Source organism: Salarias fasciatus, chromosome 1 (genome assembly GCF_902148845.1).
Source record: "Salarias fasciatus chromosome 1, fSalaFa1.1, whole genome shotgun sequence".
Lineage (NCBI taxonomy): Eukaryota > Metazoa > Chordata > Actinopteri > Blenniiformes > Blenniidae > Salarias > Salarias fasciatus.
In genome coordinates this window covers 18,792,781-18,809,161 of record NC_043745.1, presented here as the reverse complement: position 1 = coordinate 18,809,161, position 16,381 = coordinate 18,792,781, and the positions used below count along the sequence as shown (strand labels likewise).

General features: G+C 41.0%; 1 protein-coding gene across 1 annotated transcript in view; it reads right to left on the bottom strand.

Moving 5' to 3' along the window:
- Positions 1 to 16,381, bottom strand: part of LOC115388994 (CUB and sushi domain-containing protein 1-like) — a 270,349-nt gene that overhangs the window by 141,912 nt on the left and 112,056 nt on the right. The window contains exons 9-11 of the mRNA XM_030092348.1: positions 4,630 to 4,733; positions 4,097 to 4,209; positions 16 to 198 (exon numbers count right to left, since the gene is read on the bottom strand). Coding sequence (XP_029948208.1) covers positions 16 to 198; positions 4,097 to 4,209; positions 4,630 to 4,733 — 400 coding nt within the window. The remainder of the gene's footprint in view (positions 1 to 15; positions 199 to 4,096; positions 4,210 to 4,629; positions 4,734 to 16,381) is intronic.

The following is a 16,381-nucleotide window of genomic DNA, read 5'->3' as shown; positions in this document are numbered from 1 at the left end:
AATTTGTGCACTCACAGACGCAGCTGGGTTTATTGCCAGACCACTGGTTGTTGTGCTGACATGTGATTGTTCTTTCTCCCACAAGTTCAAAGGCCGACTGGCAAAAGAAGGTCAACACGTCGCCGTGCTGAAAGCGATCGCCGCTACGACGGCCGAATGCCGGCACCCCGGGATCGCCGCAGCCTCCCCGTTCGATCTCTGGAACAAACGCAGACACGCAGAGTCACGTTTCCACGCTGATAATGAATGTCAGTGTGTGACATGTTGACATTCACACCCCACTCTGTGTGCCTAAACTGGGGTTAACCGACAACAACAAGCATACGGTGATCTTTAGATAGAGATACACTCTCATGTTTACATGTGTTACTGACACCCACAAGAACAAGAGGGCAAAAAACATATTCCACCCTACTTCCAAGAGGTAGCAGAGAATTTTTTTTTTTTTAAATCACTCCCCATTTTTAAAACTGAATCTGGAACATTTCCAAAATTTGCAGTGCTGAGAAGTTAAACAATCTGCGCGATGCTCCTTTTATTGTTTCCTTCATCACAGCAAACTACCATCAAGTTAATTGTAGTGCAATTCAGCTTTAATTGTGAAAGGCAAAACAATAAGTGGAGGCACTCAAGTAGATGCAAACACACACACACACACACACTGATCCATGCATACTGTTGTTAAATAACCAGCAGGAGGTGAGAACTGAAGAGAGCAGGACTGGTATAGGTGGCATTGTTGAGAGTATGACTTGTGGCACCGATACATGTTTTCAGATACATAAAATATGTTACCTCTGTCATTTGCTTGGTGATTTGTATTCTTTCATTTGTCTTTATTAGCCCTGCTCTCCAATCCCCCCCGTCACTCTCCTCCACAGAGCTCTTTTCTCGGCTCCCGCTCTCAGTGCACTGTGCCTTATTGGCATGAGTGTCACATTAGCCGTAGTGCTGACCTGGCTCGCAATGCCGCTCCATTAGTTTGTGACGCATTTTTAATCCTTTCTTTTCATAATGGCAGTGTGTGTGTGTGTGTGTGTGCATTTTTTTTTGTCTGTTTTTTTCTTCTTTTATACAATGCGCTTCCCTCGCTCTTCTTTTTTTCAAATCTGACAATTCCAGCAGACGTCTATCATCTGCTAACACATGCTCCACCATGCCCCTGGATTCGCTCTGGGCAAACACATCTCAAGGTGAGTCGTGCATGCATGTGTCTGGTTGTGTATGTGTGTGTTTGCGTGTGTGTAAGCATGTATGCTACGCTTTCCTATCTGTTGGGATGTAAGTACGCCCACAAGAGCAGAATGCTCAAAGAAGCAGCAGCGTGGATGTGTGTGTGTGTGTGTGTGTGTGTGTGTGTGTGTGTGTGTGTGTGTGTGTGTGTGTGCGTGCGGCCCACAGCTTTCTGTCACACAGTTGACAAGTGTCAGGATGGATATCAGCGATCCGGAGCTGCTGCTAAGTCTGTCATTACGACGGTAACTGCCTGTCTCACTTGTTCCTTTGACTTTTTTTTTTTTTTTTTTTTTAAAGTTGGTTTGTTTCCTTTTTTCTGCTCAGTCATTTCCCTTCCTTTCAATTCTTTTCAAGTTTAATGAGTTTTACCGAAGCGCCGTGCAGAGATTTACAGCTCAATATAACATTTTATGCCTCTATTTCCTTTTTCCTTTGCAACAGTCACACACAAAACAAGTAATCTACATAATTGAGAAAAGGAAATAAAACAAGGAAATATATCCATGAAAGATGAATGCGTTCAGATCTTATGAAGTAAGAGCAAATAAATAAGAAAACAAACATCAATATTTTATAGATATTTCTTAAAAGTTTTATTGGGGGTTTCAATAGATTGAAGTTGCATTTTATTTACTGCCAGTATATTACTGAAATCAAATAGTAGAGAAAAGCATTTGATACAGGAAATTACCTACAATAAAACAATTTATAGTCTAAAGTTTATATAATGAATCACTGGTAATTTGCAAATAAAACTAAATTGCTAAACTTTGCACATGAACTGCCAAAAAGTAACCAGTCCAGGAACCAGTCCACTGAAGAAATATTTTTTTGAAAAAGCTATGGTAATGTGGCAAAGATGGAGAAAAGACTTTTTTTTTTCTTTACATTAGACATATAAACCAAACATGTAATGCAAATCTGTCATCCTTTGATGAGATTAAAACCTTTAACCCAGTATGTACACCCTCCATCCTGCCACCAGCCTGGGAGCCTGGCAGCAGCGTTTCACTGCACACTTCTATTAGCATAACGCTCGGCGTGTGCCGATGATCTCATCTCTCCCGCTTTCAAAAAAACACACACAGGAAAACATTGAGCTGCAGCAATTGACAAGTGCAACGCGGTGTTATTCGAAGACAAATGGGATACATATTTATGCACACATGTTGAGTGTTCCTCCAGGGCTGACAATCCAGCAGCGAGCGGGGGGAAACTGATCCGGGTGTGTGACACGGTGACATTATAGCATTTGACAGGATCACATATATTCACACAAGGACACATTCAAAACATACCACAGGCAGCTCAGCTATCCTGAAGGCAAGAAGCTGACAATATCTTCCAGAGGTCATGGAGTGCTATTGGTTTCCTTCTTTCTTGTCTTTCTCACTTTCAGTTCATCTTATACATCATTGCTGGTGAAATGTATAATATCAGGCGGGACCGTTTGGTGGTTCCACCGCTGGAGCCAAGCGGTAGTGACAGCTCAAAATGCCTTGTTGTCAAGATAATTGTTAAGATAAAAACGTAGAGTGTTACATCAACACGAGTGCTACCTTTAGGGTCGTGTAACCTGCTGAATGTGTCCCGTCAGGCTCAAAACACGCTGAGATTCTCTCAGTCCTCAATGCTGTTTTTGCTCTCTTGAACAGTGACTGACCCCAAAACCATCGTATCAAACACAGCCGAGCAGAAGCAAGAGCCTGACCTTCACTCTACGTCCCTCCTCTGCCTCTCTCACTGTCTCCAAAAGTCTTGATTTCTTCTCGCTCAATTTTTTTTTTTTCTCTCTGTTCCGTCGTGTCAATATTTGTGTTGTCCACTTTAGTCTGCCGCTATATTTATCAAATTACTTTGCTCTCCCGCTGACTGTCTCAGTCTGGGTCTCAAGTGAATATAATTCAGTTCACTTTCATTTAGTCACAGACTTCAATTGACATGTTAGAATAAAATAAGTAAACAATAATAAAATTGGGATGAATGGCTTGGCACGGGGACCTTCACGTGTCCTGAAGTGTGAATCTGTTTGTGTGGATGCAAAAGAGCAAGTGACCAGTCTGTACCGTGCTTTCCATTGAAACCCAGAAGAAAAGAACAGTATTAGAAGATGGATAGTAACGGTCAGGTAAATTAACCAGAATGCAGATGTCATGACCCTCCATCTTGATCAACATACAAAATGACCAAGCTGAGGGACAAATCAGCCTTTACGTTACTGGGGATCACATGTTCTAACTGGTGTCACATTGTTGCAGCAGTGTGAGTTACACCTCTACATTTAGCAGTAATGCACCGGTAACAGATTTCTGTTTTAAAATTATTAACAACCGACAACCACTGCAGTCTGGGTGATGCGAGGATGTATTTGCAGCCCCTGAACAAACATTATCATTTATTATTATAAGACGGAGCTTCTTCCGTCTGTGCATAAATACAATAATATATTATTGGACGATTGCCGCTTTGTTGCGGCTTCTTGTCGTCTTCATTTGTTCATAAATCTGATTCGTGCCAAGTTGTGCACGACTACTGAAAATTGCATTTCCCTCACGGGAGCATTTGCAGTTAAAAATACTGGATTTTACTCATGACTGATTAACTCAAAGAGACCAAAATAACGAGCAAACTGCAAAATTTGACTTCCAACTAACTGATGTAACTGCAGCTGCACTCGATGAGTGAATCGATCATCACAGGACTCTGAGAGCCGTATATTGATACAGCAGCCACCTACACGAAAACCATTAGGACATCCTGCATAAGTCAGACAAAAGTAAAACACTAGTAACTTATTTGAATAGCAAGAAAGAACTATTAGTGTTGTTAGAGCCGCAATCGAAATCAAATGAGGCCATACCTTCATACACTGCCTTGAACCCTGCGGAGCCGATCGTGTCGTCTGACTGCAGGTGTAGCCACATCTGATTAGACAAACTGACGATGAGGTCCGGGACACTGGAGCCAGTCAGACTGCGCACACACACATGGCAGCAAATGAACAACGCTTGCACCCATTACCTGTGTTTTATTCTTGAAATTGAAAATACACTTAAGCTGCATGACTAGTATGTTATTCATAATCACACAGCCGAGTAGTCATATATAAAATTTAATTATACCTATTCATTGGTGTCTGGATTAATGCAGTCATCATACAATTGCATAGCTTATAGATTTTTTTTAACTTAATGTGGAGAACAAATAAGCAAAGGATTCAATAACAAAAACAGACGGCATAGATGCAATTCTAGATATGGAATATCTATCCACACAATGGTGCTTGTGTATCTCTCTCCAGCTGTTGCTGTGATTGCCACCATTAAGTTGTTGTGTGCTTTCGCATGTCAATATCTCTGTTTTCCTGAATACAACATATCAAGTGATTCTTACACATAGAGAACTCTGCGAGTGTCTCCAATCTTCCCTCCGTCTCCCACAGTTAGCGTGTCGTATCCTCTTTCCAGATCAAACTCTTCAAATGATAGTTTTATTACCTGGAAAAAAACAAAACAATACCACAAAAACGCACATGGAGACAGTTATAAAATATAGAAAATGTAAAGGTGAGAAACAAGTGAGAAGCAACAAGAAATACAGAGCCACTCAGAGATTTAATCGTTGTTTTTAAAGATAGAATTTTGTTATTTGCAACACTGTAGCAGCAAGTGATGAATACACTGCTGTGGGAATTGGTGAGCATATTAAACTGAGATATCTGATTCACAAACCAACTCTTCTGAAGCACTGATACTGCTGAATCACATTGGGAGATACATGTTTAAAACAGCAAATTAATATGATTTGCTTTTTTTCCCCCCTTATTTATTAGCAATGACTAAACCAAAAGCACATGTGGGATGAGTAGACCAGCAGATGCTGCCAGCATCATGACATTATAACTTCATGACTCATGAGAAGAAAATCATTTTACACCAGAAAATATGAAGCCGACCTCCATTACACTCATCGGAAGAAAAAACCTTTTCCATTTCATTACAACACAGATGCTACATTGTGTTGGTAATGCAGGTGGAGTCATTAATCTGCCTCTAAACTTGGTTGACGTCTGCACACACTAGAAAATAGAAAATGTTGGGAAAGTTTGAAAGTGATGAAGCAGATTGCCCCATCAATCCCAAGGACTTGGGAGGAAAACCTCAGCATGCCACAATGTGGTATGAATCATAAATCAACTGAGAAATCATGAAATATTGTTTATTCAGTGTGGGGGGAAAAAAAGCTGAAATATCCAAGAAGAGTGATGAATTGGGCTGGACCTGCGTCCCCTGTCTGTTTGGGAAGAATAAATTAATATGTTCAAAACAGCGAAAGCCCTGTCATTACCAGGCCATGTGGCTGAACACTCGTGTTGCTGGTGTGCCATCATTTATCATTTAATTAAAGCTGCAATGCCAAAGGTCTATTAATTAATACGAGGGTGACATTTTGTCATTTTCCAAGCAGTCCATCTTTAATAGATGAGCAAAAACAATATTCTGAACTTCAGCATACTTGCTTTTATTTGCCAGTAACCTTCTAATTCAATGTCACACAAGCTGTTTTGTGGGTGCTACACACTAGCACCCTGCAAAACACACCCTTCTGCTGTTGAGCTGTAAGAAATTGAGTGTTAAACAAATTATTCACAAGCACCTTTTGTGGCTGTAGTGGCATGCATGCAGGACCTGATCATCAATCCGCTGTGCGCTCAGAAACGCGGCATTACTGCTCTTCTATTATTTGCTGCTTGTCCATTATTTATTAGCTGTAGATCATATCACTGACAGCGTGGATGATGGCACATTTCTGCTGTGTTCGGGAGTTCTGAGCTGTTCTCAATCACTGAGCCTCTGCGGTACAAGAGGGCCACTAAAATGAACCATGAACATGTGATATTGTGGGTGAGAATCCATCACATGGCGAATCACACCACAGCCAAGTCAAACCTTACTGCAGGTGATAAGGCAAAAGCCTTTTAACGTGCCAGAATCAGCCATGCACTGCTGAGCCCTTGGCCGCACTTTGTCAAAATGAAAATAGGCAGCAAATGTTCCGATAATGTTTAAGGATAGGGAAACGTCGAGGGATTTAAAAGCTGCCGTGTCGGGAATGGCAACAGACCCATGTATGATTGTATAAAACGCTATTCATGTATATTTCAATATAATCCAAACAGCATTTGAAAACAGTGCACAGTGTAATGCAAATGTGGGGATATTTAAGGAGATAAGTATTCTTGTCTGACAGCAGCAGCTTACATTCAACATGCAGTTTGACAAATAAATACTGCTTAAAAAAAAAAAAATCATTTTACGGTCTGGATCCTGCAGCCGCTGGCAATATTCAGTCTTCTCAAAATAGTTACACATACTGAGAAAAACAGAATTGCAAGGTATTACCTCCATAATAACCACAAATAAAAGCACATCTAAAATAAACCATTACAGGTGCTACTCCCAACAATCTGAAGTATTCATTTCTTTCTAAAAGAGGCCATATAGTATGAAACATTTAAAACCTTTTGGAGTAAATCTTTTTTTAAAATGTCAGAGCAAGGATTGCAAAATAGCTGTGTCCTGTGCAAAAATAAAAACTTGCATTTTCAGGGAAAAAAAAAAAGAAAAAACAAACGTCTGAAATCTTCCTGTGAGTGTTTTTGATTATACTGGGGATGAAACTGACTCTAAAGTTAAAAGAGAAGACAATGTTGTGCCTGACTCCCTGTGTTTGTGTTCCACAAGTTAAAGTTGGCGTGCGTGCGTGCGTGCGTGTGTGTGTGCAGCAGCAGCAGCAGCTTGAGGTCATAAAGACAGAGAATGAAGTGGAACACAATCAGAAACACTCTGGTTTTCTGCACATGCAAGTGTGTTAACGTGTGTGAGAAGAGGTGATTTTCTCAGGTATGTCGCTCTTCACAACTGAAGCAGATTAAATCTGCCTCGCCTGTTTTTGCAGAGTGTCAGTTTGGCCCAATTTCAATGCCTTTAGTTTTTTTGTCTTTATTTATGCTTGTGTGAATGCACTTAAGTCTTTCTCTTTCTCTTCCTTTGTGTGTGTGTGTGTGTGTGTGTGTGTGCGCGTGCGTGCGTGTGTGTCTAGACATCCAAGTCAGACTGCATCGCAGCAGCAGAGTTAAAGAAAGGAAGTGAAGCGTTATCACAGTAAGGTCATTAACGAGAAGCTCAGTGCTGTTCAATAGATCCAAATGGGCCCATTTAGAAAGACATTAAGAGCAGCTTGCAACCCCAAACTACATTAGATTAGCTTCTTTATTTTCTAATGCAAAGGAAGAAATAAAGAAAGAAGGAACAATTCCAGAAACAAACCACTACAGGGTTATTTTGAACCTTTACAAATTCTAACCCGAAGCAAAAATGAAACAAAAAAAAAAGTCTTTACTGTAATGACAGTTCTCCCATTTTTTCAATAGATTACAGTATTGACTGTATCAATATTCCAGTCGAGAGGCGCTCGTGATATTTGAGCTGTATGGGTTTGCAATCAGAAAGGGGCCTGTTTAAGGACGTGAGCTCTTCAAAGAGAAAAGTGAAGTGTTATCACTTTGAGATCATTAGCAAGCGTCAGAGCATCTAAGAGCAGCTCAATAGGCCATTTAAACATTGTTAAAAGCATTAAGCAATCCAAATCGTTAGGAAACCCTTCAGTCAATCGGCTCCTGAAGTTGTAAAGCTGTGTATTTTAAAGTCTCCTCGGGGCACAATCACAGTCAAGAAGGGCTTCCAACGATCCAAATCTCAGTGGTGAGGCTCCAGGACTATGAGCTGAGACCTCGGTTCCCAGCCTGGGATCTGTGCCCCCCCCCCTCAAAGGGGTTACCAGAGATCGCACTTTGTCCGCCCACCTGCGTTTAAGAGGGTGTATACTAGTCTTTCTTTACGGCTTTGGATTTTCTCAGTGAGTTGATGAAGCCTCAAGAACCTCGGCAACGGTTGTGTTTGTTTACCAGAAATAAATAAGTCACACGCATGACCTGAAATGACTTTTCTCTGCCCCAGAAAGATCTTGTCCTCTGATCTCGCCCTCGCTGCTGTGACCTCAGTCAGCGCACCAGAGAAACATGCAGCTTTAATTGGGTGATCGAGTTCCTGATGAACGGAGGCTGCAGCTGCACTGAGTCACTGCAGAGCACCAAGAGCAGGGAGGACGGGGCTCATAAATACAAATAATCATCACTGCAGCTGACGTCCATGCATCTGCCTATACTACAAATAATTAAAAATAGAATAAAGTTGAAAGTCGCTTGTTTATGCTGATGAAATTGTTGTTTTTTTTTCTTTTTGAACATCAGTGCAGCCTCGGCACGAGGGCAGGCGGGTTCATCATTTTTAAGGGCACCTCAGGTCAGATGTTTTCCTGTTTGTCCGTTCACGCTCAGATTATTTTGTCAGGGGCCAGTTTTTTTCTGCCGCACCTACGCCGCTGTTGTGGAGCCATAGGTTACCCTAAAAATAAGATTGGATTTTGGCCCTGTTAAAACACAGGCACTGCACACATCTAATGAATTACGTTCAGTCAGCCATTTCAACAAGCAAATAAGCTGATGTGACCCCTGCAAAGAGCGGTTCACATGGGTATAACTTCCATTTTGATCACGACGGCAGCGGTAACAACCACCTCCTTATTGGTGTCCCGCCTGAACAGCCACAACAAGGCAATTTTCTTGACACCACAGTGATTTTTTAACAGACCAGTCAGAGTCGCAACTTTCACTTTAGATTTGATTGAACTCTTTACTGACCCTCTGAAAATGCACAAAATTCCCACAAAAACAAAATGAGTTCAGACATTTATCTTGAATAGCTTCTTATCTGATGACTAAACACCTTGGGATGTGCGCGCCAACATAATAAGATTTTTTCCAGAGGGGTAATAACAGAGGAGGGGTCAGGGTGGCATAATCTTTTCCACTGCGGTTCCAGCGGAGCTCAGGTTTAAGAGAGGTGCATTTTTACATATTTTATAACTGCGGGTCCACTTGGACCCTTAATGCATTTCTACTACCTGAAGTCAAAAATAAACTGTCAAGAAAAAGTTTAAAGCATGTACCGAGGTGAACCGTCGTCAGGAGTAGTGCAGAGGGGGCAAAGCTGTCGTGAGAGCTGAGAGCACGACAACTCACTCGCTGAGATTGCTCAGCTGCGTTGAGTCACTGGTGAACTGCTACAATAGCAGTTTGGGACTTTTTTTCTGATGGATTATTTTCAGGCTTTCAACCAAATAAACAGGTATTTAACAATTTGGATCAACACCTAAACAAATAAATAAATTAAAATGCTGTTTATATTTTTTAAAGTGCCTTACATATTGGAGTGAATCGTATTTAGCAGGATGCTCACGGAGTCACTGTCGGTGGATTTTTCTCCAAAAATGTAATTTAGATGAGCAACAAAGAGTTTCTGGCACAAACTATTCTTAGAGGGCAGAACCCCGTGTGATCCAGCTGGTAAGTGAGCTGAAGGGTTAAATAATTCAATTCAAATGGCACATGGTTCACTTTTTTTTTTCTTAAATAAAAAATATATATTTATGGGAGTTACAGCTGTTAGATAGTTAAGAGGGTGGCAACCGTGGCCTTCTGCCAGACTCTCATTAAAATAAATCAAGAAGGGAATTTGTTGTTGGAGGCCTTAAGCTTTCAATTTATTTCACTCCTTTGCGAGTCCATTGTTTTTTTTCAGCATCTCAAGAGCAAGAGTCTGGCTCTGCATGAACTAACAAGAGGGCAGAGCAGGACCCCAGACAGATGGCCGGACAATTAAAGGGCTAACATGGATGTGCAATCACTCATTAACAGTCCACCTGACCTATATGTCTCAGGACCGTGTGTGTGTAAGCCGGATGACTTAGGGGAAATTCAGAAGGTGAGAAGAAGGATGGAACAGAAGGCTTGGCTGCAAGCTGAACCCAGATCCATCTTGCTCAGAGTCACTGCGCCTCACCGCATAATTCTACCAACATGTCAATGTAGTGGAGGAGGAAGGGGGATAAAGGGACTGGTGAAGATATAGACAGAGATACATATATAAAGTATAACCAACAAATGGCTAAAATGATCCCGTGCATCGTGTGACTGGATCCATAACAGGCTACCAGTGAAACCCATTAAGATGTCAGCTCTGCGCTCAGCTCGGTGACATTGGGTGACGGAGATAAAGTCAAAGAGAAAGAATTAATTCTTTGAAATTTGACCACGAGAGACACGTTTCCGTGGAACAGGGCCATTACATCTACAATAGAATAAGATGGTTTCATTGTACGACTGTTGGGACCCCATTTGTAGCAATTACTGAATCTTGACTTTCTATGAAAATCCTTTATAGTTCAGATATTTCTATTATTGCTGTTTTATGGTCTGACAAGTGGTGCTCCAGACAAAGTACCCATCAATCTAAAAATAGACTGGTGACAATGCCAGCCTGTTGGCTGTACCCTAAACCTGCCCAGATGTGGCCCATGTTTATGTGTTGCAGTTCTGCCCCGGGGTGACCTTTCCTTTAAGTGGTAGGAAAGAAAACAGCTGCTGTCTGGTAAAATAACTCCCTTGTTGTGGTGTTACAGCACCTTTGAGTGCTGTTGACCTGTCGCCCGGATAGTTTAAGAAAATAAACTGCAAACTGTGAGTGAACAACACCTGCATGACGGCTCTGTGGAAATTGCATTATAAAGTGTTTTGTAATAAAGCAGAAAAGTATCCAGCAGCAGCATAAGGTTTGAGAAGTTTCTGTTGACTTTCTTAGGCTTTAGTGTGGCTCTATTCTCAACATCACACCTCTCAAATGAAACTTTATTCAAGTGCTATCGGTGTAAGAAGAACCTTTTGCACAAAACTTAATGAAAAAAAAGAAAAGAAAAAAGGTGTGACCTTGGGATATCAATGGATCATCACAGACGGCCTCCTTCACTAAAAAAGGTATTAGTTTCAGGAATGAGAGCCAAAAGCTGAGCTAATACAGTGAATCATGGGCATTCACACTGCCAAATTACAGTTAAAAGCTAGAATACCTAAAAACCTTGAATTAAGATAATGTGTTAATCAGACTCCTATTGCTGAATGTCTTTCCATTACAACGGACACCGACGGTTATTCTCACCGCACGTCACTGATCCATTCAGTTCAGTCTGCACGGTAATCACCACCACTTAGCCATGGACTCCTATTGTAATTTGGACTGTTGGACAATGTGTACCAGTATTGCTGTTGTTTCTGCAGCCTGGTGCAGGCCAACCGTTACGAAATATGTCAGACAGAATCATATATTCAGTTTTGTTTTTCTTGAAGCAACCTGTCGGGAACATGCGATATGTAATATTCTGATTAATATGTTGAATTCAGGTTCCCTGGGACACTGTGGAAAGAACACACTGCTCTGACTTCAGCTTCTCAGGGACACTGTGCGACGGACGCACTGCTTTGACTGAAGATGACTGGAGTCGTGAACAACAGATGCTATTCTCAGGATGTCTGTCTATACGACTTGGGGTTGACTGAAATTACGGCAGAGTTGGATTGGGTTCTATTTGAAATGGCAGTCTCGCTCTCAATCAGCTGATTTGTGTTTGTATCCTCTACAATCCTAATAAAACCTTGTTGCAGCGTCAACACCTTCACTCCTCATCTTTGGCTCCATTTCGCCAAACTCCTGCAACATGTTCTCATTTTTTTTTTTTTTTTTTTTAACCCAACTCAAATCATGTTTGTCTATCAAAAACACTTGATTTAAAACGGTCACCATGTTGCAACAGAAAAACAATTTTGGTGACCAAAAATCACAAAAACCTGCTGGTCAGGCATCCAAATGTTTTGTTTTGGGCTCCAAATCCCAGATTCAGCCGAAAATCACAGAGTTGAACTGTGAATCATGTGATCTTCAGAGGCAGGGATCACTGTCCGATCATCCCATACAAGTGAAATGTCTTTTTCAGACAAGAAAGCATGCCTGTCAGCTGACTGTGCTGCACATGTTATTGTGTTTAATAATGTGACATCTTCCTGTGTTGTGTTTGCTTATGGCACACAGGCTGAATGTGCATGCTCCGGTGTATTTCTGAGACAGCACCTCCTGAAGGCCTGGCATATGTACTACACCATTTTGAGCCATTGATTATTTTTTAAGGAACCACGGATGGAGAATAGCTTGTTTTGACTCGTGAGGACAGGGCTGAGGAGGAGGAGGAGATCGTAAACAAACAAATTGGGCACGCATGTGACTCAGGGCCAGGTAATTTACCTCACAACTGCCTGTCTCACAATGTGTGACTCTCCCTGGGTGGGTGGACAGCGATTTAGAGAGGGTTCTGGGTGTGTGGGAGTGACGTTGGTAGATGGTGAATTTGAAAGTGACAAAATACACCAAATATCTACATCTGGTACACACAGGCAAATTATTACACATTTGATTTAATACATAAAGGACACATAAAGCAGAATTTATATTTTTGGCTATTAAAAGTTGAATTTAGCTCCAACAGATGTTTAAATTAAGAGATGCTGGTGCAGTTAGATTATGAAATCTTCTGGAATCAGTCTTCGTTGGAGAAGCAATCTGTTGCATCCTTAGGTAAAGCAACGCTGTGTTTTTACTGGATAGGAAAGAGAGGACTGTTCAACTATCGTACAGACATCTTAGGGTAGTCATTTAAGAAAGCAAGGTAAGTACAGCATTGTTTCTATTTATTTATTTTTGTTTGCCTTTTTGGAGCACAGGCTGCGAGCTGACTGCTTGGTGTCACTACATATTAAACAGTGCGCTCATCAGTCCAAATAATGGAGTTGTAAAATGCACATTTTCACAAGGAGCAACTTGCCTGGAGGCATAAGGTGTATATGAACCACCACTGGTCTCCTTTACATGTTAACTGAATCTCCTTCATCAACAGACTGAACTGAACTCATCAAATAAATATATTTCAAAGTGAAGCAGAGCTGAATGCAACTTACAGCACAAACTGCCTGTAAATGACCACAATGCCTCCCCAAAAAAAAAAGACATGATTATTACAGGCTTAACAAGCATATGTGGAGATGTGTTTGGGCGGGGCGGGGAGGTAAGAAGGCGGGGGCGCTGAAGGGATGAACAAAACAATTATCTGCTTGATCCTGATGAATCAAATGACTGACACACGCAATATCAACCACATACACACACGCTGTCAAAGCCGCTCTTCGGCTGCTAGCAAGAATTTTTTTTTCCCCCACCAAAACCTGAAAGTTGACAGTTTACCCTACAAGATATTCTTCACCATCTCTGGCAGTCGGCAATTAAGCTGGCAGAAATACATTCAGTCAACATTCATAACATCATACACAACTTGAAGTGTGTTCAAAAACACTCACGCAAATAATAACAGAGAGTAACACAAAAACAGAAGCACGCACACATCTCTGCGGCGGTTTGTCAGACCATAACAAACCATATTGATCGTGCTGCTTTCAATCAAAACGTAATAGAATGACACACAGCAGCCAGTATTACTTACAGGCTGTTTGAACTAGAGCACGTAAACCAACATAAAGACAAAACAAAAGTCATGCACACTTCAGTGAAAACATTTGTCTCTCTGATAACATGTTATTGATGAAAGAAGTCATCTGAAATAATAGTCAGAGCTACAGCAAGCAGAGGGAAAAGAAAAAGAGCAGCGAAGACAAACAGGGACTAGGAGAAAAAGGAAAGGTCCACATAAAACTGGCTTGTTATTCATCTTAATTCAATCTCATTTGCTCCCTTTGAGTATATGTGTTTAAATATCTGGCTCTCTACCAGAATCTCTCAGCACTTCTTGCTTTGACTGAACAAAAAGAAGAAATTTAAAAAAAAAAGCACTGTGCTGTATTGCGCTGACTTACCATTAAAGAAAACACCAAAAAGTACAAGGAAACATCTATAGAAATGTCTTTAAAACTGTGTGTGTGTGTGTGTGTGTGTGTGTGTGTGTGTGTGTGTGTGTGTGTAGACACAGCTATAAATGAGGTTAATAAAGCCAAGTTAGGTGTTTTTATGCAAAGTGTCCACACAAAGAGGCGACTGCTGATAAAACACAATGAGTTTGTGCTAAGCCGCATTCGCAGGATGGTAATTGAGACTCACACAGTTACTGAGCAACAAACAAACAAACAGAAAATAGAAATGCAGTAATCCTAGACAGTAAATTATCTCTTCCTTTTATTCATTCATTCCCTCCTTCAATGCTGCAGTTTCACGGCAAAATATTCGATTGGTCCTTGCTAATCATCACTATCTTCTCTTTTGGATTAGTTTGAATGTTTGTGGTCGATTGAAAAAAAGTAAAATGAAAAAAGAGCAGACGGTAGCTTTTGCCGTAGGATTGCAGTGCGGTAGGCACTTATCTCGACTCTTTGATCTCGCACAATGTTGAGCAAAAGACACTCATGACTGCAGTTTCTTTCTCCAGTGTGTGAAACTGATACTCGATGACAGCCGAGAGGATGGAGTGCCACACAGTGTAACATCATGCATTACCGCTGCTCCGGCCACTTAGCCACCCGGTCCAGCTTCTTTACACTCAGGATAAAACGCTTTCTGTAAACCTGTGTGTGAACGCTGAGGCCAGCCTAAAGAATAGTAGATCACTATGACCCTAATCTGGAACAAGAAATATACGACTGTTATTGTGGGAACATATTTAACCTCAAGATTTAAAAACAAACAAACAAACAAACAAACAAACAAAACACACACACACACACAACAGCAGGCGTGTCAAACACACAGCTGCCATGCATGTTTTGGATAAGACTAATAACTCTTAATGAGAACATCTCGATCGATTTAAGTATCAATTCTTCAACTTTTGTCAGATTACATTTGTCCAAACTGTATTCTTTCTCTTTTAAAAAAAATGACATGCATGTACGTCACTTTTACCTGATTTTGAAGGAGAATTGTCTGGTGAAGTCAGTTCAACCTTCTGAGTTTAACTCTCGCTTCTCGTCTGTCATCACATGGTAAAATATGGCAAGTACCATGAAGAATTTCAATTTTAAAAACACAAAATATAGTTTAAAAAAGAAGAAAAACTTGAGAGAAGTAAATGAAACATCGGCCTTCTGTTCTCATCTGACAGTTTAACTTCAACAGAATATAGTTGTATTCGAGTCCATTAAACTTCTTCTGTTTTATTGTCGTCCGTCCCATTCTGCTCTCCTGTCATGTCGTCCACAGCTGTCTCCATCCTGCAGTCTGCAGTCTGTGTGCTGTGTGTACCAGCTGATAATCTGTTTTATAGCTCATTCTCAAAGTCCTCTCAAACCTCAAGCATTTTAAATGTGGAAACGCATAAACACACATCTACACACACACACACACACACACACACACTGGTGTTGCACAAAGCAGATAAAATACCTTCCATCTGTCAAGAGGACATGGAAATCTTTGTAAAATATTGCATTGGATTCTATTTCCAACCTCAAGTAACACACCTTAGACACAGAAGTGACTCTTCATCTGTCACCTGACACAAAAAAAAAAAGCCAAAACACATTTGCGTCGCTGACATGATAAAGTGATGCAACGATGTCTATTCATTCACTTTTGTGCGAGGAGAAGAGCTGACGATGGCTACGGCGAGGATGTCACTTTCAAAGAAATGTTTTAAGATGTTGACTGAAATCCGTGACGCTGGTTTGAAAGAAGACTCCATCAGAGACCCCATCAGAGTCTCACAGCAGCACGAATGATCCAATGTACAGTCATGTACTAGAACTGAACGTCATGGCTTGACATACCCAGTTTATGATATGTCATTTCTTTCTGTTGAGGTCAGAAAAGCACAAAAAAAGGGAACAAAAAGTCAATTTCTTCATTTTTTTTCCCCCCCTCTTCAATTTTTGCTCTCTTTCTCGCTCCTCAATTATAGCCCACAATGTTCCTATCTAACTGCCTCGGAGGCTCGGAGGTGAGCAGATTCCTTTTCCATCCATCTTTACGGGAAACTGCAGTGCTCCATGTTTAAACATTTGCTTGGACATTCAGCCTTTTTTTTCTTTTTTTTAATGTTCCGTCTTCCCCTTGCGTAATTTTTGGATGTGAAGTACCCAGATTAATTTTAACCCCAGCTCTTCCCCTCTTCCTTAATCATTCGTCTGTGCAGCCTAATT